This window comes from Plutella xylostella, chromosome 17 (genome assembly GCF_932276165.1).
Source record: "Plutella xylostella chromosome 17, ilPluXylo3.1, whole genome shotgun sequence".
Lineage (NCBI taxonomy): Eukaryota > Metazoa > Arthropoda > Insecta > Lepidoptera > Plutellidae > Plutella > Plutella xylostella.
In genome coordinates this window covers 2,814,776-2,841,767 of record NC_063997.1, presented here as the reverse complement: position 1 = coordinate 2,841,767, position 26,992 = coordinate 2,814,776, and the positions used below count along the sequence as shown (strand labels likewise).

The 26,992-nt window shown below is 39.3% G+C and overlaps 1 protein-coding gene across 4 annotated transcripts; it reads left to right on the top strand.

Moving 5' to 3' along the window:
- Positions 1–1,325: 1,325 nt before the first annotated feature.
- Positions 1,326–26,992, top strand: LOC105390281. Of its 4 annotated transcripts, XM_048626733.1 has the most exons (15): positions 1,326–1,487; positions 1,878–1,966; positions 2,575–2,666; positions 8,303–8,412; positions 8,805–8,991; positions 10,385–10,458; positions 11,886–11,980; positions 15,781–15,890; positions 17,001–17,145; positions 17,614–17,795; positions 19,079–19,183; positions 19,697–19,792; positions 23,737–23,748; positions 24,197–24,357; positions 26,822–26,992. In XM_048626733.1, the coding sequence occupies exons 2-15, from the start codon at positions 1,891–1,893 to the stop codon at positions 26,874–26,876; spliced, it is 1,500 nt and encodes a 499-aa protein (XP_048482690.1). In that variant the 5' UTR covers positions 1,326–1,487; positions 1,878–1,890; the 3' UTR covers positions 26,877–26,992. The 4 variants fall into 4 exon arrangements, with proteins under 4 accessions (XP_048482690.1, XP_048482687.1, XP_048482689.1 ...); XM_048626730.1 differs by lacking the exon at positions 24,197–24,357 and having other exon boundaries at positions 1,327–1,487; positions 23,737–23,909; XM_048626732.1 differs by lacking the exons at positions 1,326–1,487; positions 24,197–24,357 and adding an exon at positions 1,529–1,730 and having other exon boundaries at positions 23,737–23,909.

Genomic DNA, 26,992 nt, shown 5'->3' with positions numbered 1-26,992 from the left:
ACATTTCTTAATTTATTAGTCATTCTTCTGAGTTCGTGCTGAATTTCTCAAAGGCTTTAATTGTAGGAGGCTATGCCCTAAAAGGATTTATTGGCTGAATAATTTTTAGCAAAGTTTTAACCGGCGCATTGGGAATGAATGGTAGAAGTCTACTTTATTTTCATCCTCTATACATCTGACCCCATATTGTATAAAATACATAGGTATTTTGAACATAAAACAACGCGGACTCCTGTTATCACCACCCTACCTCTTTAGCATGATGCATGACCATAAAATATCTCTATGATACTTACATCTTAGGTACTAACCTACTCCATTTTCCCTTAGTATTCACCTTACTACCTTCATTTTACATTCTTACATAATGAATCACCAATACATAGGTAGGTCTGTACTCAGCAGTACTCACCACTTTATAATCCATCGAAATCCAGATATTACAAACGTAGATAAATGTTATGACACCGAAACTATTTTCCTTCCTTCTTTATTAGTCAGAGTAGGTTACAATCAACCAACAAAAGTACCTATCAAAGTTGATATTAATGTAATTCTGATAAGCTCCATGTTAATGCTCTAAGTGGAAGTAGGGGTGGTAGGTAGACCTAGCTAGTACAGTACCTACCGACTCTACCCTAGGAACCTAACGGAAGTTGAACCATGGAAGTAATAAGTACTTATAGTGCCACAAACTTATCTGTTCCGGTGAGAGCGAACTAAATTGGTCCATATAATCTATGTCATGTCAATATGAAATTCATTAGTAAGTAATGAGGTAAGTTTGTGATAAGTTTGTGGCACTATACAGTTGAGTTGATATGTCCCAGTTGGTCCCAGTCCTTACCAAGGACTTTGTATTAAGCTGCGTACAGACCGGCCCAACGAACGCCCAACGATGGATATTTATCATACATAATACAGGGCAGATTGCAGCAACGAAGGTCAACGAAACCCGTTCGTTGACGTTCGTTTGGCCGGTCTGTACGCAGCTTTATAACAAAGGTCTTGGTCCTTGAGATACTTAGTAACTAGGTAGGTAAGGACTCCTTACCTACCTAGTTACTAAGTATCTTGGGATCAAAACCTAAAGATATTGCAATCTATTTTAGAAATCGTTAGTTATTTGCACGTATAATCTGGGTCTACATTACACAAGAACTAGGCCGTTATTATTATTCCGCATTTTTAAGTCTATGTTATTATTCCGAGCATCATACTTTTTCACTCTGTGTGTCGTTTCTGTCAAGCAAAAGTCTATCAAATGTCAAAACAACTGTCAAATTTCAAATCAACTGTCATGTCAAATGTCACAGAAGAAACCGCAAAGTCAGCCAAAGAAATAGAAACTCTGAATTCTGAAATAAGTAACAATTTTCTCTCTTAAATACTGATTGTATCAATAGTTTTACCTTTATATTACATTGCACATAAAATTGCCTACCTACCATCTCCTATCGCAGTTCCAAAGTCAGTTAATTAAAAGCGTAAGTCCAGTGTTAAAGTCTAACATCTTCGGTTGCAACATTATTATCCAGAATCAGGAACAGGGCTACCTGTAGCTGCGCGGTGTAGAGTGTAGTCGTGTGGTGTGAACTTAAAAATAGTATCCGACATTCACGTATCGTCTCCGCAGTGGACGGACATTAATACAGATAGTCTTAGGACGGGGATGTTACGACGTTCGTTCAGAAATTCCAGCAAACTTATTCTCGTTTCTAGTTGCTGTGGCTAGTAATAGTACCTTTGGAATGTTAAAATTTTGAGTAAAAATAAAGAGACTTTTTCCTGTGCAATTTTCTTGTTCCATACACCAATCTGTTTCACTGACTTGCTCTATTGAGTGTACAAAGTGTTTAGTGTGTGTTTGTCTGCAGGAGTGTAGTGGCGATGTCTGAGCCAGTTCTGCTGTATGTGTACGACCTGTCCCGAGGTCTTGCCTCTCTGCTGTCTCCTGCCATCCTCGGTGAGTACTTTCCATGAATCTAGTTAGGTTTTATTTATCAAGTGAAACTTGGTAAAAGTTAATCTTAGTGTTCTTTAGCAATGCCAGTTTGCCTTCTAGTGCTTTTACATAGTATTTTTACTGTATTGGATCATATATATCATGTTCATCTATCATAGCTGTGCCTCAAAAAGCTGCATTTCCTACCTGCCACATTATAGCTATTGTTTCTAGGTTGTGAATAAATGAGTCTTGCAAATTCAATAAGCAACACAAATAAGCAGAATCTAAAGTGATATAATTGTTGTTCTGAGTCCCTTGTTTGTTCACGGACGAGCAATATATTTCTTTAAAATGTTTGTCTTGAATGTTTAATAATATGTTGTGTGATATCTCCTACCTGCCTGACAAATGTTGAGATTATGGTAATAACATCCAGTCTTTGAGAGGCCTAGAGGATCCTACAGTGGATTGTTTGCAGGCCATGTGTGTGCATGTTATATTATGTAATGTGTAAACAAATATATTTTTCGTTGATATGATAATTTTTCACAATGATAAGAATTCTTTCTCCTTGTTAAAATGTTAGTTACAGTTCATAATTAATGTAACTTTTTCTCTCATTGCAGGCCAACAGATTGATGCAGTGTGGCACACAGCAGTGGTGGTGTTCGGAAAAGAATACTTCTTTGGAGCCGGAGGGATAAGCAGTTGCAAACCGGTATGTATTTAGTATGTACACTATTTACTGTAACAACTCCATCTACAAATTTTCTCACTCTCTATACAACACCAAAGGTTAACTGAAATAAAATGCTATAAGCATTAAGTTGTCATATGTACACTCTATTTTTTTGTGCATTAAATAATTTAATAATAATAAATTAAAAATATGGGCTGTGTGATGAGTTTGGGTAGGAAAAAGTATCTTCATCTGTAAGCATTATTATAAGCATGATACAATGTTTATTTACACATTAACACCCACACAAACAAAAATAAATCATTGTTCACGCGGCGCCCGTCGGTGGCCAAATTACGCCTTTAAAAAAACAGCAGACTCTGAAAACTTGTTATTTTGAAACTTCAAACTGAGGGGCCACTTGAAAAATAACTATTTTGTGCTTGCGACGAAATATGAAAGTTCGAAAAGCTGTCACGCAGTTGGTGCCTTTAATGCAACGGGATAGAGTCCTAGTTAGCGCACCCTATCTCCAAAATTCGTATTTCATGTCAGGAAAGAGTTATGTGCCCGTAGCTATAGGGTCATCGAATTAAGCAGTCAGTATGTCAGGGTTCGGTTTCCTTACATAATTGGTTAGTATTTACTACATTTACTAGATGGCACTGCCAGAACCCGGGTCAGGATACCTAGTTTACAGTAAAAATATTTGGGCACTGAGCCAACTGGATCGTAAAAGTAATAATACGGTCTTCACACCTTTCACGTTGATAGGTGTATAGGCGTTTATTTTATTTAATGAAAATGTTGTTTTGTACGTCGCCGCTACCACCGCAGTAAAGTAGAAGTCTTATCGTTTTGACTCAATGATTGAGTGTTAAAGTCTTATACGCTCAGACAGACGAGTCTAATGGATGCTTATAATTATGTACTCGAATCTATGTTCTTGATGTAGGTAATATACAGGGTAGTTGCAAAAGTGTTTGGTATAGTATAGGTAGTACCTATAGCCACTAAGCTTTTTATTAAGATACTACTATACCTACCCCTTTTGCACCGTGTACAATTCCTAAATACCTATTATGTTAGAGTATTTTATTGTATAAAGACTGGAATAAACTTTGAGATCATTCACGAGTTCTATCCGCCTTTCCGCAGTGTAAATGTCATACGGTCGGCAGTAGGGTGGTATAATAGTAGTTCATTTAGGTCAGACGCTTATACCCATCGCATAACCGACGCAGGGGGGTCACTCTATGATAAAAAACTAAGTTTCGGATCGCTGCTGCTCGAGCCACGACTCTGTCTTGTTGTATTAAACTTGCCGATTGCACGAAATCTCAACTTCGTTAGTTTTTCGTCAGTATAGAGTAACCCTCCTGCTCGCGACAACTCTCCGCATTCTCAGAATAATTATGATTGCGGAAATGGACTAGCATTTATGTTGTGTTGCTTTACTATTAATATTTGGGATAACTTTTTACGTTATGTAGACTTGATAATAGTATTAAGTAACTTATGTATGTATTACAAAAGACTTATGTTAGGTGTTTGTTGAGAAGAAAGTTATTAATAAATACAAAACAATCAACTACTTTTAGGTATGATAGAAAGTTTATATCTACTTAATAACAACAAGAAATGAGATATACAGTTACCTCTACACAGCTTACTCTTTCGTCGTATTAAATAGACGAAGTTTGTTTGTTTTTGTCGTTCTAAATATCAGATTATTTTTGGAGTAATGTCTATCCTATTTTATGTTTAGAGGTGTCTCCGAATGATTTTAAATAGAGGGTATTGCTAAAGTGATAAGTATAGTCAATTTGCTTCTCCATAGTAACACATTTTCTATTCATAATTATATTTTTGCCGAATTTCCAAATTGACAAACAAAAGTTATGCAGAATTACCCCATGAGTTACCCCCTTTCGGATTAGTAAGTACGAGGGCTACACCGAAAAGATCGGGAATAGAATACTTAGGAATAAATTAGAGTGAAACCTTTTTGGTGTATCAAATTTAGTGTTTTTTCAAACATAATTCCATTTTCGAATTTAAAAAAAAGTAAAAAATAAAAGAGTATTGACCATTTGAATTTGACAAGTCGGTGTAAAAAATGGAGCTTATGCGGGAACATTTCCGTGCAATAATTTTTCACAACTTTCGTCGAGGTTTATCTCAAGAACAATGTCTCGCCGAGCTTGTTTCTATTTATAAACTTGAAGCACCAAGTAAAACGACTATATATCGTTGGTATTCTGAGTTTCGCCGTGGACGTTCCTCTCTTACCACAGTCCCTTATAGTGTTGCCCAAATTCAGTCTTGGTCTTGCAGTCTTGGTCTTGTTCTTGCGTTTTTGCAAGACCAAGACCAAGAACAAGACCGCGTGTTTTTAGCAAGACCAAGACCAAGACTGACCGTGCAAGACTTGAGCAAGAACAAGACATAGCCTGCAAGACTCTTGCGTCTTGCAGAGCGCTATTTCACTGAGTAGTTAGGTGTAACAGTTCGGTGTATAGGTAAGTACCTACGCTTAGGAATTCTATGAGATGCAAAAAACTGTATCAAAGAAAATGAAAAACTGGACCTATGACCTTACGACTAATACCATAAACATAGCGAATAAAAAAATATCTATTAAAATCAAAAAGTAAACTTTAATAAATAGTAATAGACTAATAGGTAATTGCAAGACTTGCAAGACTCTTGCTGCAAGACCAAGACCAAGACCAAGACCAAGACCAAGACTGGGAGCGCAAGACCAAGACCAAGACCAAGACCAGGTGTATTGGCGCAAGACCAAGACCAAGACCAAGACCAGGTGTATTGGCGCAAGACCAAGACCAAGACTGGCTAAGTCTCGTCTTGTTCTTGCATTTGGGCAACACTAGTCCCTTATACTGGTCGGCCAAAAACAGCGGTAACACAAGATAACATCGATGCTGTACGCCAGTTAATAAAAGAAGATAGACATGTGACATACGAGCAGATTCGGGCTTCTCTCAGCATTGGTATGACAGCCATTCAAACCATTTTACATGAAGAACTGGGTGTCAAGAAGTTAGTTTCGCGCTGGGTGCCCCACCGAGGAACAAAAGTCGGCTCGTGTTAATTGGTGTCGATCTGCTCTGCAACGGTTCAATGGAGGCAGTTCAAATGCTGTCTACAATATCGTCTCTGGTGATGAATCGTGGATTTATTCATATGAGCCCGAAAGAAAACATCAATCGGCAGTTTGGGTCTTCGAAGGTGAGGTCAAGCCAACAAAAGTTATTCGCTCACGCAGCGTGTCGAAAAAAATGGTCGCTTCGTTTGTATCGAAAACTGGCCATGTGGCTACGATTCCATTACAAGAACAAAGGACGGTTACTGCTGATTGGTACACAACAGTTTGTTTCATTTCATTTCATTTCATTTATTCATTCACAAAATTACATTGTATTTGAATTTACTATAGACAAAAATATAATATAACATGCATAAAAAATAACAATTTAGAACAATAATAATACTTAATTAAATATACCCAATTTCAAATTACAACAAAATTTTATATTTATATTAAAATAAAATGTCATGCACGTTTCTAAAATTAATAAAATCGTCAACAGAGTAGAAGCACCTTTTCAACAAGAAGATACGCAAGGAATTTTTAAATTTTGTTATTTCGTCAATTTGTTTTAAGTCAGTCGGTAGTTTATTATATAAGAGGACTGCCTGATACCGAGCGCTATGTCTCGCAATTTTAAGCCTGGCATTCAAGGTATCAATGCGAATGTCTCGTCTTCTTGTTTTGTTCCGTGCTTTTTTATCATCAGGCGACTCATATCTGGGCAATTTTTTTGCAAGGTTAGTGAGCAGTACGAAAACATACAAGCAAGGCACAGTTAATATACCTAACCTAATAAAGTGTTCCCTGCACGAGTCCCAGGGTGCGATGCGAGCCATAGTTCGGATGGCCCGTTTTTGGCATGTAAAGGCTTTTTTAATATTGTACTCATGACTCTGTCCCCAGAACATAATACTGTAACGTAACCTTGATTCCACTAAGGCGTAATACACCATTTTGAGGTTGTCTAGGTTTAATTCGTCTCTTAGGCTTCTGAGAGCGTAGCAAGCAGAGCTGATTGACCCCTCAATTGATGTCAGTTCATGCTTCCAGTTCAAGTAACAATCAATGTGTACGCCCAAGAATTTGACAGCGTCTACTAAACCTATTTTGTCTCCGTTAAACTCAATATTCATATTGTCATCATTTCGCGACGTGTTTCTAAATAGCATTGCACTGGTCTTGTTTGGATTTAGCTGGAGATTATTGCATCGAAACCACCTATTAAAAGCATCTAGTTTGCCGGAAGTCGTAAGAGAACTTCGTAAAACTAACCCGAATCGTCGTATAATCCTTCACCACGATAATGCAAGCTCTCATACCGCTCGCAAAACAAGAACGTTTTTAAATATGGAAAACGTGGAGTTGATGGACCATCCTCCGTATAGCCCTGATCTGAGCCCCGATGATTATTTTACATTCCCAAGAATTAAAGATATGCTACGTGGTCAACGGTTTAGCGGCCCAGAAGAGGCGGTCGAAGCTTACAAATCAGCTGTTTTGACAGTATCCACTTCAGACTGGAATTACTGTTTCAATGATTGGTTTAATCGAATGAAAAAGTGCATTGAATGTCACGGAGACTACTTTGAAAAACAATAAAAGTAAATAATATTATTATATCTTTGTACTTTTTTCTATTCCCGATCATTTCGGTATCGCCCTCGTATACCACTTTCGGAACAAACTATATAACTGGTGCGAAAAATATGAATACTTTTTATTGATGTATTTTAGCCATAATGATACACGGTACAAGTCACAAATATAACGGCCATATTTAATTCCAAAAAGCTTCTTCTCTACGGAGAATTCTATCACGCGACTGCGGAAAACAACGCAACATCTATTTAAAATGATGTGTAGGTGTATGTTTGATTACGGCTATTCTCCAGATATACCGGCCGATTCACCGACCACCTACCTACTAGGAACTGAAAGAGTTCGGCACAAAACATGCGTTGCGGTGCCAAATGACGCTTTCCTTCTTGCTGAGTGCATTATTAAATCAGTCCCTCCGTGACAGCTGTTTTGTGCTGTAAGGAGACGGAAAATCGCTTGCTGCGATGCATGTGTGAAGTCATACGGAAGCTATTCGAAAATATCGTTATCGAAGTTAAAAACCCCGTAAAGTCAATTTAATAGACATATTTTTAACGACTTAACTATGAACCGATTATGTTAAAACGTGGTAAATGTATTTTAACTACCTCTTAACAAACAACACCTGCAGATCTGAATAACACCATCCGTTATCCGTTATACATATATCCGATATCCGAGATACGTGGACACGTAAAGGTTACTCATGTCATGCTTGTAAGAACTGCACCTTATAATTACTCGTTCCACCCTGAACAATCAGCACCTGACACCTAATCTGACTAACCTTTTCTTTCACCATGGTAACAAGCTATAGTCCAGCCTTAGTATTTGTCACCGACACGCTTAAAAGTTCCCCTCAATGAAAAATTCAGCCGATGATAGCGCTGCATGTCTTACTTTCACCGATGTTCACTGTTCAACCAGCAATTAACGTATTTGTTTTTCCTCTAATCCCCAGGGCACCACCGGCCTGGGCTCCCCGCTTCGCATCGACACGCTGGGCACCACGGCGGTGCCTCGCGACCTGTTCCTCGACTACCTACGTGGGCTGGCTGTCTCGTCTTACGCGTTAGTATCTTTGAGTTACCACCATTGATAACGATCATGCGGAGTGCAAGGTTGTTTATTGTTCGAGCAGTGAATAGCTACCGCTACCTCGCTTTTTACCCCCAGCGAACGCTGAACTGAAATGACAATCAAATCCAACACAAACACCAAAAAAACAAAAATTTAATTAAATTGCCATGACAAAAAACCACCTACATTCGAAACCCATTGAAAAGACCGGTCTTTTACCGTTTATTACCGAATAATATATACCCAGCTGCAGCTTGTCTGTATTTTCTCCCTCGTCAATGCGTTTAAAAAGTTACCCCCTTATTTGTTACATTCTGGAGCTACATTTCATTCTATATTTTTCTCCCAACACTATCCAATCAACGCATCTATTCTCTCCCCAGCGGCAACACCTACAACCTGATCTCGCACAACTGCAACAACTTCTCCGAGGAGATCGCCCAGTTCTTGTGCGGCGCGCACATCCCCGCAGAGATCCTGGAGCTGCCGGAGCGAGCGCTGCCGCCCGCCCTGCGCGCCGCCCTGCCCGCCCTGCTGGACCGGCTGCTGCCCGCGCAGCCTAATACTGAGGTACACTGTCAGACTGATGTTGTTAAGTTGAAAGGTGTCAAGTCTAGCGAGAGCAATATTAATACGGCACATGTTCAAATGTTACATATAACATTCCTTTGCTTCACGGGCCGAGTTGTTATTTATAAGCTAAAATGAAGAATATATTTATTCTACTACTTCAATATCGTGAGAAATAAAGGGGTATAGTATTGTAGAGGCAACCGGTTATGAAGTATAATTTGGCAGTGGCGCCATCTATCTGTCTATCTATCGTTTTAAAAAGCGCCTTGTAAATATTTGATTCTTCATCACCCGAGTTTTGCTCGCATCTAACTGTTTTATTTTCTATAATAAAGCTTAAAATAATTTTAATAATAAAGTGCTGTTTCAATTTGGTATTTTGGTGCGTTATTAATGAGTGTTACTTAGAATTTGCTTGTATAAACAGAGCCAATAAAGAAACGAATCTAAAATTACCGCCGCCCATATTATATAAGTAAGAGGCAATGATTTAATGCCGCAATTTCAGATTCGACTCTTTATTGAAGCTGCATAAATATTTTTATTAGACCTTAACCTATTGGTAGCCGGAGTTTAACTCAGACAGTCGTTATTAATATAACCAATTAGAACCTAAGTAATGAAACTCCAAGGTAAAATTTTCTAATTTTTACGAAATGTCCTGGTCGTGAATGAACAAAAAGTTTTGATATAAATGGTTTACAGAGTGGCCGTAAGAACGAGTGATGTCACAGATCCCCGCTGCTCTATTGGCTTTCCATCATAGTGAGTCCCATAGGTACCCTAGAATACCTAGCATTGCATACATAGCGGGATAAGTGTCGAGAAGAATTAAGAGGCATACAGGTGCATATGGCTTGTATGTGATTTAAAGAATACGTCCATTGAATGACAATTCTACTGTTTATGCTTGATTTTCTACTCGACTCTTATCCTGCAATCTGTACCTAACACATTATAGCACCATTTAATTTCTCGAAAATTTATTTAAACACGGATAAATTTTACTATTTCGTCTGTCCAAATTTTTTGGCCACCCGCAATAGAGCAGCGTGGTGATGGCAAAAAGTTATAAAATAAAACATAAACGTTTCATTTAAAGCCAATCGAAGGCCGGAAAACGGACTCAGTACAGCATGAAATTAGGCTTAAAATTGTAACGTGATATTTTCATGTAGAAATTACTAACCACACTGGATCGGATAAAATTCACCCTTTATACATATAAATGTAGGCTTATTTGAAATTTTGCATGTATTGTAGCGTTTAATGGAAATATGTAGGTATGGGTAATATGCGAAAAAGCATGCAGGGTCAATTGTAAAGTAGACATACTTAGTGCCAATGGATATTTAAAGATACGGTATAAAATATGTTTGTATTGTTGCAGCCGAACGCAGCTCGGTCCAGCCGCGAAGACAGTCCCGACTATGAGTTACTCAACGACCAGATTGAGGAGGCCAGGTAATTACTAACAATATCATCATCAACTGTCCCGTCAACACTAATGTAATAATGAAACATAGAGTACTTGCAGTATTTTCCCCCAATGTGTTGGTACAAAATATGGTAATTTTTTGGACCACACACACAGATTGGACGATAATATCTGCAATGAAAAAGTTCCACCTGCCATTGACGTTCCCTATGTCACTGGAACTTTTAAATTACTCGTGAATGTATTTAGCTACTAAACTGGGAAGATACTGTCGTCTCCGCTTCGATAGATACCTAGTTAAGGATAGGAACAGTGACTTATATTTATCTCTTAATTCTTTGTTCATTCTACTCGTGCCGTCTTGCCCTCGGTGCCTCTACGATAATGCCCATAAGTAAACTTAGTTTTAAAATACGGTATGATTTGGGCCGCCACGTTACAAATCCGGCTAATAGGACATTAATATTGTGCATTGCACATAAATACATATTCTCACGACTGTAATCTCCGAAGGGGTTGTCAGAGGTGATAGGCAAGCGAGTAGCACTTTTCGCTGTAATAGATTTGTACTCACGTGATAGGTCGCGAGCCGTATCGCCGTTTTTTAATGAGTTGTGTTTGCGCACTGCCATTTGTATTCTGCGATGAAAAGGCACGACCTAACTTGAATCCATAACAGATTGTTCAGAACGGGAGTCCGTTGGCTATACCTCCTCCTGCCACTGGCGGTGGTCCTGCCGAGGGTTCTCCGGGCCCTGTTCGGACGCCGGCGGAACCCTAACTGCCCGCACGCTCGCTTCTGATTGGACGGCGCAAGGCATGCTTCTTATTGGACGCCACAAGCTCGCTTCTGATTGGACGGCGCAAGAGACGAAAGTGTTTCTATTTCTTTGGCTGGCAATAAACGCGTCGAGTATCATATTTTTGTTTCATTTTTGTCGTTTGTGGTAGATAAGGATAGCTATAGCTAGTGTTGGACGTCACGAGTAGAGTGATTTTGCTAGTTTATGATATCTTTCGTAGTGTTTGTCGGATTTTTGGGTATTTTATTGGTAGTAAGACCAGTAGATAATATGTTATGGTCAATAATGTGTTTAAATTGTAATTTAAAAAGCTATCAACCCGTTTTTTTCTACCAACCTAAACGTCTACGTAAACCAATACCAACTGTTCTAAGTGATAGCTAAATTCATGTAGCCCTACTGTAGGACCATTGCTGTAATATACAGGGTGCTGCAAAAGTGGTATACTAAACCGAAAGGGGATGCCTCAGACTGTTTCTAAATAACCTTTACTTTACTACTTTAGAAAAAAGTTTTTTATCTTGTCTATAGATACTTTGATGTTCACCGGAGTCCCCTTTTCGGCTTACTAAGTCACTGCGTATTTCTTCCTATAAGAACCATAATATAAATGATTATACGTGTAACTTGTAACAGGCGATTCCCAACAGGGCATGCGGGCAGCAGTTGAAGGCAAAGCGGCGTACATTAGCTGAAAAATTGGCGCGGAGGCAGCGCAGACGCGATAAGAAGAACCCACATCTAGGTAATGTAAATAATAGAAGTTGCTTTTTTATTATAATCGGTGCAGAGCGGTGGTAGCGGCCGCTTCTCACAGCAGTGACGCGGGTTAGAATCCCGCCGATGATATACATACATACATACATACCAATTAGTGGTTTGTAATTTAAGTGTTGCAAAAGTGTTCAGATTGACCCCCTGAGTCACCTTTTTTCGGCTCAGTATACCACTTTTGCAACACCCTGTATATTTAGGTAGTACTTACTGCTATTTCCTGGGCATCGTCAAATCTTCATATTGATTTGAATTAACATCATAAAAACCTTCGGGTTATGGAATGACACACTGCGAAAGTTCACTAGCTTTTCCCCGTGAGCTTAGCTAAGGATATGAAAATCCTATCAGAAATATTATAATTGTATGCATTAGATCAAGGAACATGCATCAGAAACTAGCGTTTACCAACTTGTTACAGGTTCATGGAACTCGAATGAGAATCATTAACGTTTTTTCTGACATATTTTTATCGCACAACCCATAAACGATTAAAAACTTTTCCATCCAGTCAGTAATAATAAACGCACCAAAATAGCTAACAAGCGTATTCCTTTTACACGTACGAAAATATTCACCGATGATTCACACCTCGCATTCACATCCAAGTTTAGTCATATCACTTTTCTCTCCCTTTGAATCTGTTATTATGATCCTTTTTATCATCCCTTTCCTCTACCATTCCATATCATTGATTAGCTTTTATAACTTGTACAAGTCTCGCGTGAGCTTTCAAGAAGCTTGTTTACAAACATGTAGAAAAGCTCGCATGTAAGTGATACTGGCTGAGCGAACTCGGGTTAGTTATAAATACTCTGCGCAGGAGTCTCGTTGGCTTATCGCCAGAAAGCTCACTCTAGCTTACGAAAACTGAAGTTTCAGAGCGTTGGTACGCTAACCACGACTGTAACTCGGTGCGTTAAACGTACAAAATACAAAACAGGTCTTCTTGGCTAGTTTGTAAGAATGATAGAGTAACCCTCAGCCTGTGCCTGAGTCGATATGCCCACTGCTACCCGCGTGGCCGGCCTGACTCGTTCTCAAATCTTAGCCCGTGAAGTGTTCAGTTGGTGCGCCCAAAAGTGACCTATTGTGCATCTCAATCGCATTGTAGCGAGGTCGCCACTGTTGCAAAAGCGTCCATTCATAACAGGTGTGTCATAGGTGTATTATAATGTGTGATAGTTATGGGTGGTTAGGTTGGGATAGGTTAATTGTGGCTGATAAATGGGGAAAGGTTAACGACTTTGCGTGACCTGATTAGGGATTTATTTTGAAAACATTCTAATTCTGTGTAATCCAGCTGCGATAGATTTTTTATATTTTTAATCAATAGTTTTTTATTCCCATTAAAAAGTGATTAACTCTGAATGAATTAAATACCTACGAACAATTTAATAATAAACTATTCAACAAATCGCCTGGGTACAGAGTTTATCGATCCTACTCGTAAAAGTCTGGCTCTAAATAGAAAATAATGTTGTTTCTAGCCAGAACTCTAGTGCTAGGCTATTGACCCAATAGATCTATCCGTAATGTTTAAAGTTTAGATCATTCCACAACAACACATTTGGCAAAGTTTTCTATAAAGCATTCCTTAGTTCAGTTTTTACTGTGAGTAACATTTTACTTCCTACACAGGAAAGAAAAGTGACTGTACTACCACAAAACACTTTAAACACTGTTTAACAACTGTTTAAATCGAAGTTTGGAAAATTTTGTAGGCGTCTGACAGCGCTAAACACCTGTTAAATACTGTCTAAGTTTTTGTGGTAAGGCCCTGAATATTTAAATATAAAAAAAACTTTTATACAACTCAGGGTGTCCACTATCTGGAAAGTCAGGGAAAGTCAGGGAAAAGTCAGGGAAGCTCTAGGTGGTCATGGAAAGTCAGTGAAATTGATGGGCCACCTGGAAAGTCAGGGAAAAATGACCCTTTTCTAGCATAATTTTGGTACTTTTCTTTACTAGTAATACTTCTTTTTTTACGTGAAATAAATAAGTCACAAAATAAAATCTCGTTTAGATTTGGAATATTTTTGACTGATCCTTACTAATTAAGTTTTTTAAATAAACTTTCCCTTATTCATAAAAACGTTACTGGAGGCTTTAGCTATTGAACTGTTTTGTCCCTCTCTGTCAAACAACAAATTGTTCTCTGTCAGAGAGTGACAGAACAGTTCAATAGCTAAAGCGTCTAGTAACTTTTTTATGAATAAGGGGGTAAGTTTATATCGTGATTTAATCAAATATAACAGATAGAAAAAAATTGTAGTAATTCTAAAAGATTAGCTAGACCCCAGACTCAGCTGGTAAAATTATGTCCCGTATATACAGTTTGATGCAAAAGAGGGTGACTCTTCTCAACATTCAAAACAAATTTAATTTAAAGATTTTTAGAAGTTCGTGATAAAAAATAACATGATTTTGTTGGAGCAGACGCGCTGCAGCCGCGCTCATTAACTGACTTTGAAAAAAGGAGGAGGTTCTCAATTCGCTAATTATTTTATACCTCAGCGAGACCGCATACGCCGCCTCTGCGCAGCATCTATTAATCTATAACTTATTTTTTTACTAATTTAGCAGAGCAAAACAAATTTTATTATATTTTGTACTGCATGTTTAATCAAATTTCATAAAAAAAATCTTACACAACTAACTTACAAAACTTTATCAGGCAGGAGAGTGCTATACAACAAAAAATTGGTTCTGTTTCAATTTCGGTTTCAATATCTACTTCGAAGGTAATCAGTCAAATTTTAGTCAGACTTAAACTATGCAGTATAGCAACTTGCTGCAAGCTGCAAGGCGGATGCGTTTTTTTAGGTTTTTTTTTTAGAAAATTGTTCAGAATGGCCTCCTAAGGCTTTAGAGGGAACCTTGAAAAATAGGTAATGAGGAAAACACTTGCTATCGTTTGTGCACTCATGCCCCGGGGCTCGGGTGCTATAGAGATAAATGCAGCTCGTGAATGACATAGGTACTGTTCTTGATAAATTTTCGGGAGAAATCGTTATTCACCAAGTAAATATCAACAAATCTTTTTGATTGTGATGTAAATCGCACAATATATTCTAGGGTATCATTAAAAAAAAACATTGTTTTTATTCAACAATGGCGTCATTCGCCATAGTTTTGATCACAAAAATTGCGTTACTTGAGGTGAAAAACTATAAATTATTTATTGTGTCGCCAATATCCTAAAAAATCATGGAGATTTGATAATATTTAGAAGTAGACCAACGTTTTCTCTTTTTGTATGGACGAGCAAGTGCTAGCTTAATATCCTAAAACATCATGGAGATCGGATAATATTTAGTATAACAACGTAAGTGTGTGTTAAGTGCTATACTTCCCTCTTAATATACAATTTTTGGGGACCCTGTATAAATTTTTTACGCAGTCAAGATTGAATAAGTGTCAAACAAATGAACACAAAACTTTGAAATGAAGCTTTCGTGTTCAAATTACTTAAATTAGGTTTATATTTTGATCTTCGGTCAGGGAAATTTTTTGAAACGGTCAGGGAAAGTCAGGGAAAAGTCAGGGAATTTTTTGGAGCATTCTAAGTGGACACCCTGCAACTATAATTATTTATTTGTTTTGATATTATTCATTGTTTAATCGAATCAAACGACGGCATTCGGGTCGACCCGATACAGCCTAAAACACCCAGACCGGCCAACAACCCAGCAACCAACACAGTTTAAACTGTACTCTGTTGTCCACAGAAGTGTTAACACAGTTTAAACCCTACTGTATTGTCCACAGAAGTGATAATGGCTGAAGCGGAGGCGTCGGCGGGCCCCAGCGCGGCCAAGGACGTGGAGCCCGAGGAGCGCCGCCCCGCCTTCCCGCCCATCGTCTACAAGGACATCGATGTTAGTATACTATGTACTGCACTTTATATACAGATGCACCTTATTATACACAAACTATAGGCTACAATTAAACTTACAATACACTGATAAATAACGATATTTATTAGTTCTTCTTTTAAAATGTTCTTAACCTATACACCCTACGCATTCAGCCACTGACACAAATCTGACTCCCGAAAAGCTACAGAAGCTGTAGTGTATGTCACCAACACGCTAAGAAGAAGTTACCGCTTTTCATTTTGAAGGAGCCTAATCGTCTTTACCTATATTACCTAATATGTTTTTTCACTTTGGCCCTCTGTCAGACCCTAATACAAATAATGGTATTTACCTGAGACATATTTATGCACAGTAATACGCATTATACATACTTAGGTATTATACATATAGTTTCTGTAACACCATAAAAGTACCAGCCAACATGCAACGATGCAGTAAACACATAAAATATAATAGTCATACCTATTGGTGGACTTGTTACTCATTCCAGATTCCAGATCATTCCAATCCTGATGTCATGGACTAAAATTTGTTCGAGCACAACTAAATGTATAAATAGTTCTAGTGTGAAATGTGAAGTTTGTTTTGTTTGGTGCAACTCAAAAACAATTTGATACATTCTTAATGTAATGTCTTGATAGCCAAAAGATTTATGAATGCACTATCAATGCAGTGACTACACCAACTAAAGCAGGAACAAATCCAGATCCTAGCTGGGAATCGAATCCCAGATCTTAGATACTAACTTCTGTTATCAGTTCATCGCATCATACATTCATTAATTAATCTAATTATTACCGTGAAAAAGTTTAAACCATGTTTAACTGATGTATGATCGGTTTTTGGTAGCCCTAAAGTCTGTTTTTAATCTTAGATACTAAATTGACAGATTCTGAACGATTCCTCAACAGCCGATTGTCCCTCGATTAAGTGACGTATCGTTCTATTGGCGGGACAATCGACTTTTGAGGAATTAATCGAAAATATGAATAACAGACTTTAATCACCATCTATTTTACATTTATCTAGACTTTGTGGTGCCGCCACTTGTATCAAACAATACAATGCCAATAGATTTATTCCATCTAACAACAACTCTTTAATTTCCAGGCTCTAGCGGAGTACGACAAGCTGATGTCGACCCTGTCCGGCACGACGCTGTCGGGCGAGGAGACGGAGGCTCTCGAGGAGTTGCGCCTGTACCTGCAGGGCGAGGGCAGCTGGGTGCTGGGCGACCACTTCTTGACTACCATCGGTATGGAAAGAGTATTTATTCAACCCTACATATTTTATAAGAGTTACGCATAATGTATGTCCAAGCTAACAAAAAAAAACTCGTGCACTTTATGCCACTTTGAAACTTTATTCTCTGGACATATTGTTGCAAAATAGTTACGTATAGTAAACGGAATGAGTTCGCCATTCTGAACCTCTTTTGCTCTACGACTTCTGGTAATTCGTGAAAAACTATTCCCCTTAGTAAAAAGTCACGTGGCCTGCAAACTATCTTTGTCTGGAGAAGCTTATTTTTTTTCACATGTTTAAAACATTTATAAAACAAACGTTGCCGTTGTTTAGAATAACGAGCTGCGCCACCTCTTTTGGCTTACTTTTGCTTTTCTTTTACATCTTTTACATGATGTATTGCTTACTTTTAAATTATGTATAAATTCCCATTTTAACCACTCTTAACTATTACTTCACCACCCTCTTTAACCCCCAGGTCGAGTAGTAGACCTAGGCGGCGACGCGCGCACCACCGCGCTCCGAGTCCTGTCCGGGGCGGCTCTGAGAGACGACGTGTCTCTACTCCTGCATCAGGACCGGCGCGGCCACGTGTTGGCGGACTTGGCGTACAGCCTGGATAGACTACCGGTGGAGGACCAACAGGCTATTGCCACTTTTGTGAGTAATTTGGATAGTTTGCCGCTGTGATAAGGACTAAAATCTTCCAAATATACCAGGGCTAAGTTTAAAGTACTACTTGGCCTTTATATCCTAGTGATAGAGAGTATAGTCTTCTGTGTCACTGTTACTGAAAGAAAGAAAGAAAAAACATTTATTGCCACATAATCGGGAAAACACAATAAAACACAAATACAAAAAATAACTTAAGATTAAAAGGTGGTAAAAGGACAAACTCAGCAATGCTGCGAGTTATACCTCGTATAATCTATGCAGCGCTGGTTTTCAGTATGCCCTGAACTTAGTGCTAAATGATATACTAATAAATTAATTAAACTAGTTACACAAGCTTAATTTGATAATAAATGGTATAGTTTTATATATAAATTTATATATTATAATAAATACTTTATAATAAATATTATTACTGGATTAGGATTAAAGTGGCCACGTGCTGGCAGACTTGGCGTATAGCTTGGATAGACTGCCGGTGGAGGACCAACAGGCTATTGCCACTTTTGTGAGTAATTTGGATAGTTTGCCGCTGTGATAAGGACTAAAATCTTCCAAATATACCAGGGCTAAGTTTAAAGTACTACTTGGCCTTTATATCCTAGTGATAGAGAGTATAGTCTTCTGTGTCACTGTTACTGAAAGAAAGAAAGAAAAAACATTTATTGCCACATAATCGGGAAAACACAATAAAACACAAATACAAAAAATAACTTAAGATTAAAAGGTGGTAAAAGGACAAACTCAGCAATGCTGCGAGTTATACCTCGTATAATCTATGCAGCGCTGGTTTTCAGTATGCCCTGAACTTAGTGCTAAATGATATACTAATAAATTAATTAAACTAGTTACACAAGCTTAATTTGATAATAAATGGTATAGTTTTATATATAAATTTATATATTATAATAAATACTTTATAATAAATATTATTACTGGATTAGGATTAAAGTGGCCACGTGCTGGCAGACTTGGCGTATAGCTTGGATAGACTGCCGGTGGAGGACCAACAGGCTATTGCCACTTTTGTGAGTTATTTGTATATAATGCCGTTGTGATAAGGCCCTAAACACAATGGCTCATACTGGCCCACTACAGGCCATCACCATTGTGTACAACAGTACAACTGTACAAGGATTAACGGTATATGATGGTGGACTATTGTTAATTGTGGCGCGCAATCGGGGAGTTATCGGTTTTCAGGGCTTTTATGATGACCCTCAAACTAACAACATGACAACAAACTAACTATATATTCGTCTGCCCCACAGATGTGCAATTTGTTCGAGAACGTGTCGTCGTCGGAGTGGCTGCTGTACATCTCCGAGTGGGAGAGCCGCCACGGACCGCTGTCCAACATCCGGGTTACTACCAAGGTAAGAGCTTCATCATCATCATTATTCTGTTTATTAGCTGTTCCCGCAAGTTTCATTTAGCCTTGATAATGATGATTAAATCCTGTTATCCCTCATCAAGGACATAGGGCTCGAAAAAAGGATTTAGCTTTAAATTTACATTTAGCCTTAAAATAGGATAATCTTTTCCGGCAGAAATCCGGGATAGAAGCCTATATTATGGTAATCCAGAGCATACACTTTCTCTTTACCAAATTTTACAAACGTTTGTTCAGTAATTTTTACCGCCGATGGAAAAAGAGTACATAACATACTCACAAACTTTCCGTTTATAATATTAACAGGATAAAGAATGTAACTAATATTGGACTGGCTAATTCCTTCACAGTCACAAACCTACAGTAATTTTGAAAGTTATCTTATATTTATGAGAAATACGTGATATTTTCACCTTCCAAATTTCCATTGTATCATGAAGCGTGGCGATGGCGATCCTGTTGTCAACTATGTCTGTAATATTCCAATCTTCGTCAGGTGGCAGTCCACGCGTTGCTGAGTGAAGACGAGCAGCTGAAGGACGTCGGTACAGCCCTCATGTACAACATCGCACTCAAGGAGGTCAAGACTGTGGTGAGTGTTGAGTATAGCTCATGGGAATACCTAAAGAAGCAGATTAGTAAGCATGTTTTCTCAAAAAAACAAAGAGTCATAATTACCTTTACGTTTCAATATAAGTATCTTTAGATGTAAATATATCTATTAAGTAACAGATAATTCACTTCATCCATCCATTATAGGCTTTAAGTAATAGATGGATAGAGAACCATTAAGGTTTCCTATTTATGACAATAAAATAGAATGACAAAAAAGTACGAACGGGTGGGCAGTCAAAACTGATCCTACAAGAGTTCCCCTTTTTAAATTATAAATACGGAACCCTAAAAAATTTATACTTTTAATAATTTTACTAAATATAAAATTGTAACGAGCCGTTACAAACCAACCGTCCAACACACCTACCCTCACACCGCAGCCACAAGAGCGCCCGGCGTGTGCGAGACGAAGCGGGGCACCACACAGACGACTCCGGAGAATACAAGGGGCGCGGGGCGACCCGCCTATAAATAGCCGCCGGACCGCCGCTAGAGCACCATTCGCCACCTCCTGCTCCGACGAGTGATCATTCCGTTCCCGAGATCCCTCCCCGCACCCATATCTATTCAAGTAATCTATTCACGCACACTAATCTCACAACACCGGCCTCCCCGCGAGGTAGGTTGCCCAACAGATCGAGGTTTCCCGGATATACGGATGCCTGGGGTGCCTAGTTTAAAGCATCCGTATACCGAACTATACCCGACACGGTGGGCTGCCTAATTAGCGGACCGAGGTTCCCCGGATACGTACATGGATGCCTGGGTTGCCTAGTTTAAAGCATCCGTGTAAGTACCGAACTATACAATCACCGAACACACACCGGCCTTCAGCCACATTCTTGTCGACACAAATACACTCCACGAACCCTGGAACAAATCCACACGCACCACCGGTATTCGCCCGACCTCCTGTACCCTGTATCCTTCCCCTTATTAAGATAGAAACATCCGCGTAGGCCCCTTCAGGGCCCGACCAATATAAATATCAATAACCGTGATAAGTATTTGTGCATTTGTGTAGTGTGTTAATATTAAGTACGTAAGCTGTAAGTACCCTAGATATATAAGTTAACCTGGTTGTAAATAAAGCGGGTCCAGTGCCGCCTGAATTGTGTTACACTAATTAATCGGCATTATTAATTCTCACCCCGTACACCTACCGAGGTTATTTCCCTCCAGGGGCCTCAGGATCAAGATCAGGATAGTTAGGACCGCTTCACGGTCATTGTAGATCCCCCAGGCAACCAGGCACTCCTTCAGAGGCCGGCGTCAAGCTGAGCTAGTCTAAGACCGCTTCCCGGTACATATTAATTGAGAGTTATTAGGTAGGTACCAGCCCTAAGCACTAGGGACGTTAGTCACAAGGGTAAGTATCACATTACAATATAGCACCCAACCCCTACTCTCGGGGGAGGCCAGGCAGGTCGATTCGCCCAGGGGTCGCTCCCCGGTGATCCAGACCAGCTCCTGCCGAGCTGCTACATTACAAAATGAATCGCTAAGAAGTATACGCAGTGCACATCGTACTTTCCAAACTCACGGAAACTAATACAGTGTCAACAAACAATTGGAAGTAATCTTGATATCGTGTGTACGCTACTAAATATTCCTGTTTGGCTGCGTCTTATCTTGCCGAGTAAATATCTTGCTGTTTTGATCACATTCAGTATTATATTATAATGGGACAAATGCGTTTATGCCTGCGATTTTAGCTTTAGTCTAAGGGGACTTGTAAGCCTAATTTAAATGTTCCATCGACGGCATTTCTCAGTAGCGAAAAGTTAATTTGTTTGTAAAGGAAGCCTGAAAGATAAATATACAAATATTGTAAGGTGCATGTTAAATATTATGGAGAGGCTTCTTCCTAGCTCACCATTGACTACTACTAGGCACACACTTAAGTACTAATTTATCTAGACCTGCGTTGGCCAAGACTCGACCAAATACAGCCAACATGTACCTTGGTATACGTTGGCTTTACGAATACGAAGTTAATGAAGCATAAAAAAATTAAAAACAAGTGAATTGAGAACCTCCTCCTATTTTCGTAGTATAGTTAAAAACAAATTTCACATTTACGATATAATAAGACTAGTGGCTTATGTTAAAGTAGCAATAATGCGGTTATAAGTAGTTAATTAGGGCTTATGATAATAATACTTAATGCTTTATGACTATTATGACTTGTCAATTGCCAAGCATGATTATCACGGATCTAGCTATCATAATTTAATCATCTCATATAAGTTACATAACATAACACTAACATTGAGTTTCAGAAAGGATCTTTAAGTTAATGTCGGCATTAAATGTATCGTTGCCTTGCTTTGACAGTATACGGACAGAAAGAGACAGACATAGATTTAATGTCGACATTAGCTTAAAGTCCCTTTCTGCAACTCGGCATAAAATAAAGTAATAATATTATATAGTACCGCATTTCAAATAGACTGATGATTGAGTTGTACCCTCCATGAGATATGCCTTCAGTAAAAGGGTTTTTTTTCCACAACCTCTAGTGTCCCACTGCTGGGCAAAGGTCTCTCCTTGTACATTCCACTTATCCCTTTCTTGGGCCCGCTCTCAAAGGGTTTTAAATTTTTTTTAAATATTTTGCTTTGGATACTTAGAGTCCGACAAAGCAAAAAAAACAAGTGAAGCACCAACAGTGCAAATCCATACAGTTATCGTGGTCGGACCCTACCTACCTAAATTCTTTAGTTATTGTTTCACTCAGACATCACTTCTACGACATAATATATCTCCTGTGTTTATCTCTATCTGTCCTTTTTATCTAAAAATGGCTGTATGTATTGTTTGTTAAATTCAAATATTGATACAACTACCTAACACGCTAAGTTATTTTCGTACAATTTTAAATTATGTAGCAATTTTTTATGTTTTTATGTCGGTATAAATCTTATTTAATTCCTATATTAGATTATGTAAGATTTATTAAAGTTACTGTGTAAAGTGTAAAAAATGTCTACGTATTTAACATATAAAACGTTTCAAACTCCAGAAATTCACTTCAAACATTTTGCATTATATACCTACATTTATTTCACAATTAATTACTGAGTAATTCTATACTTAGATAACATTTATGTGACCATTGAAAAATCAGCCCTTCCTGAAATTACAACACAGAATTCGCGCAACCCCAAAAATCACGCCTTTATTTTTTAACTTACTCAATGGCACGCGAATCAGTAATTTTTACCAGCATTTTTCTACAATTTTAATAAAATTTACGTGAATTACGTGTTAGAAGATTCACCTATGTGATAAAGCTTTCTTTCACAAATATTTAAATAATAAGAATAATAACTTACTGAGTTTTATCTCTAATACTCTGTTAAGCCCTCGTATAAACATGCCATTTAGTGTTATACTACCTACATCATAATTACTGCATTGTTTTTTTATAATAGAGGTACTTCCAAAGTAAACAGGTATAAAGAAGCAAATATGCGTCAATGCTTATCTGTTGTAACGAATGAATGAATGGCGCCATAGCTACTGATAGTCAACACATTAGGAAGCGGTGTCTTGTATGGAAAATAACAATGCCCATTTAATTGATACCAGATTATATGATTCTTTCCGAGCATTAATGCTTTATTTACCTGTTGACTATTTATTCGATTTTGACCCTTATGTGGTTGTTTTTTTAAATTTTCCTTACGGGTGAATGCTCTGGCTGTGAGACCAGTGGGACTTAATGGACTTGAACAAAATTTAGCCTTTGTCAAGCCCTACGTTCCTTTGCAGAAGCCTATTTACTATCTACTTCTCCCCAGCTTTCTCCTTATTAGTAGAGGCTTATTTCCTATCTTCTTCTTCTCCTTAGCCTTCTCCTGTTTCCAGCAAACAATTTTTACAAACAACATAATCAACCCGTTCACCCCCCACCAGATGTTCGACGACGTGGCCGTCGAGCTGGCCATGGCTCTAGTCCAGTTCGTGGGCTCAGCCCCGCGCGAGGAGCACCTGTACCGGGCGTGGCGCGCGCTGGCGGCGCTGGCGGCGCGCTCGCGGGACGTGCCGCGCCTGCTGGCCGTCATGCAGCTCGCGCCCGACGCCTTCAGGTCAGTACTACAGAGTGTATACAGGGTGTTACACAAAGGGTATATACTATACAGGGTGTGGCAAAATTGGTATAGTAAGCCGAAACCTACATGTGCAGCATGGTCTATCTAAGCCCGAATCTGAAATCAGAATTTGAAAAATCGCGAAAAAAAAAATCTATACTAAAAAGTCACGTGACCAACAAAGTTTCTATGGAAAATGATTTTTTTTTTTCGCGAATTTTCAAATTCTGATTTCAGTTTCAGGCTTAGTATACCCTTTTTGCAACACCCTGTAGAGTCTATAGGTGGCCGTAGAGCTGGCCATGGCTCTAGTCCAGTTCGTGGGCTCGGCCACCCGCGAGGAGCACCTGTACCGGGCGTGGCGCGCGCTGGCGGCGCTGGCGGCGCGCTCGCGGGACGTGCCGCGCCTGCTGGCCGTCATGCAGCTCGCGCCGGATGCCTTCAGGTCAGTACCTACTGTAGACAGAGAGAGACAGATATACAACATTAGTACATATGACGCTACAGAGTGTGAGTGAGACGTGCCGCGCCTGCTGGCCGTCATGCAGCTCGCGCCCGACGCCTTCAGGTCAGTACAAACTAGAGATAGAGAGAGACAGATACACCACATTAGTACATATGACGCTACAGAGTGTGAGTGAGACGTGCCGCGCCTGCTGGCCGTCATGCAGCTCGCGCCCGACGCCTTCAGGTCAGTACAAACTAGAGATAGAGAGAGACAGATACACCACATTAGTACATATGACGCTACAGAGTGTGAGTGAGACGTGCCGCGCCTGCTGGCCGTCATGCAGCTCGCGCCCGACGCCTTCAGGTCAGTACAAACTAGAGATAGAGAGAGACAGATACACCACATTAGTACATATGACGCTACAGAGTGTGAGTGAGACGTGCCGCGCCTGCTGGCCGTCATGCAGCTCGCGCCCGACGCCTTCAGGTCAGTACAAACTAGAGATAGAGAGAGACAGATACACCACATTAGTACATATGACGCTACAGAGTGTGAGTGAGACGTGCCGCGCCTGCTGGCCGTCATGCAGCTCGCGCCCGACGCCTTCAGGTCAGTACAAACTAGAGATAGAGAGAGACAGATACACAACATTAGTACATATGACGCCTGATGCCTTCAGGTCAGTACCTACTGTAGACAGAGAGAGACAGATATACAACAGTAGCACATATGACGCCTGATGCCTTCAGGTCAGTACTGCAGAGTGTATACAGGGTGTTGCAAAAGGGTATACTAAGCCGAAACCTACATGTGCAGCATGGTCTATCTAAGTCCGAAAATTAAATCAAAATTTCAAAATTGCCTTTTGTGATAGGGTCAGGTTTTTCTGCATCTGACCGTACTACAGATAGAAGATGTATAGACACACAGCAATACAACAGAACTGGTAGCGCGACTAATATATAATAGACAGAGAGAGACAGTTACTGGCATGTCAATTGCTAACCATACTGCAGGTCGCGCCTGACGCCTTCAGGTCAGTACTACAGAGTTAGCAGAGAGCTACAGAGAGAGCAGTTAGACGACCGAATGGCGTAGTGGTTAGTGACCCTGACTACTGAGCCGAAGGTCCCGGGTTCGATTCCCGGCTGGGACAGATATTTGTTTAAACACTGATATTTGTTCTCGGGTCTTGGGTGTTGATATTTATATTTAGTATCTATCTATCTATGTATTTGTGTAGATATATCAGCTGTCCGACACCCATAACACAGGTTCTGCCTAGCTTGGGGTCGGATGGCCGTGTGTGAGATGTCCCCACATATTCATATTTATATTCAGAGTGTATAGATAGACTGAGTTCAGATGTTCGACGGTATAGCAGTTGAGCTGGCCATGGCTCTAGTCCAGTTCGTGGGGTCTGACGATAGAAGATGTATAGACACACAGCCATACAACAGAACTGGAAGCGTGACTTATGTACCATAGACAGAGAGAGACAGATAGAGGCATGTACTACAGAATCTATAGATGGACTGACTTCAGATGTTCGACGGTATAGCAGTTGAACTGGCCATGGCTCTAGTCCAGTTCGTGGGTTCTGACCGTAGTTACTGCAGGTCACGCCTGACGCCTTCAGGTTAGTTCTACAAACAACAGTAGCACCTCTGAAGGGTGATGAATACGGAGAGACACAATAATATTACCGTTCACGAGATGTGCCGCGGCTACTGACTGTACTACAGTAAGTCAGGCCTAACACGTTTGTCATTATTTCCGTCAGCCAGTCTTGTGGGGCACCCAAATTGTACCCCGATTCTGTGGCAAAATAGCCCGGTTGCCATTCTTCTTTATATTTCTTCTCTGACTGCTCTATCATTTCCGTTAGTCGCTCGATTTCATGGCCGTAGAATCTAAAGCGCAGCGAATTTCTCTGAATAAATAAATTTTATCAACACTTAAAATATGCGAAAACAAAGTTGGGAAAACCTTGACTTGTGACATTGACGAATGCTGCCATCTGCTGTGCAAACTGAGCTGAAACTTTAATGCTTAGGCAAAGATTCCGTGCGGCTCGAGAGCTAACAACCTAAAAACTACACTCGCACTTCTTGGTATTAGGTAAGTCAATAAAGTTGACAGTGCAAAATGGCGGACATGCCATGGAGGTGTGTCCACCAAATCTAAGAGATTGAGAAAAAACATCTGAGCAAAATCTAAGATCTTATAAGTATCTTTCACCATGTCTGGATAAAAGTTATCTCTGTGATTTTGATAATTTAAAAAACATTCTGTCTATTTCTTAAACATAAATTAAGGTGTCAGAATGATTTAGGTATTCCAAAAAATTATCCGATTGTACAAACCTTGTAAATTATGTAAAAATAAAAATTAGACATTATCTAACAACAGAATAACAATATCTTACATACAATAAAATATTTTATTTCCATTTCAGAGGGACAAGTCCGCGCGTGGACGAGCAAATCGACATACTAATGAAAGTCAACTGAGCACTTAGTTCTATCAACATAGTATAGTTGGGTCTTTCTGACTGACTTAGGTATAGCATAAATTTAACTGTTGTCATGTCACCCACCACAGGCTAAAATATTTACATAGTGCTGCA

Bases quoted from the DNA above. Each gene is read 5' to 3' on its own strand.
- LOC105390281 (XM_048626733.1), top strand. From the start codon at position 1,891: ATGTCTGAGCCAGTTCTGCTGTATGTGTACGACCTGTCCCGAGGTCTT. The intron at 8,992-10,384 runs GTACACTGTCAG...GTATTGTTGCAG, and splicing joins CCGCGCAGCCTAATACTGAG to CCGAACGCAGCTCGGTCCAG. The intron at 17,796-19,078 runs GTGAGTAATTTG...TCTGCCCCACAG, and splicing joins AACAGGCTATTGCCACTTTT to ATGTGCAATTTGTTCGAGAA.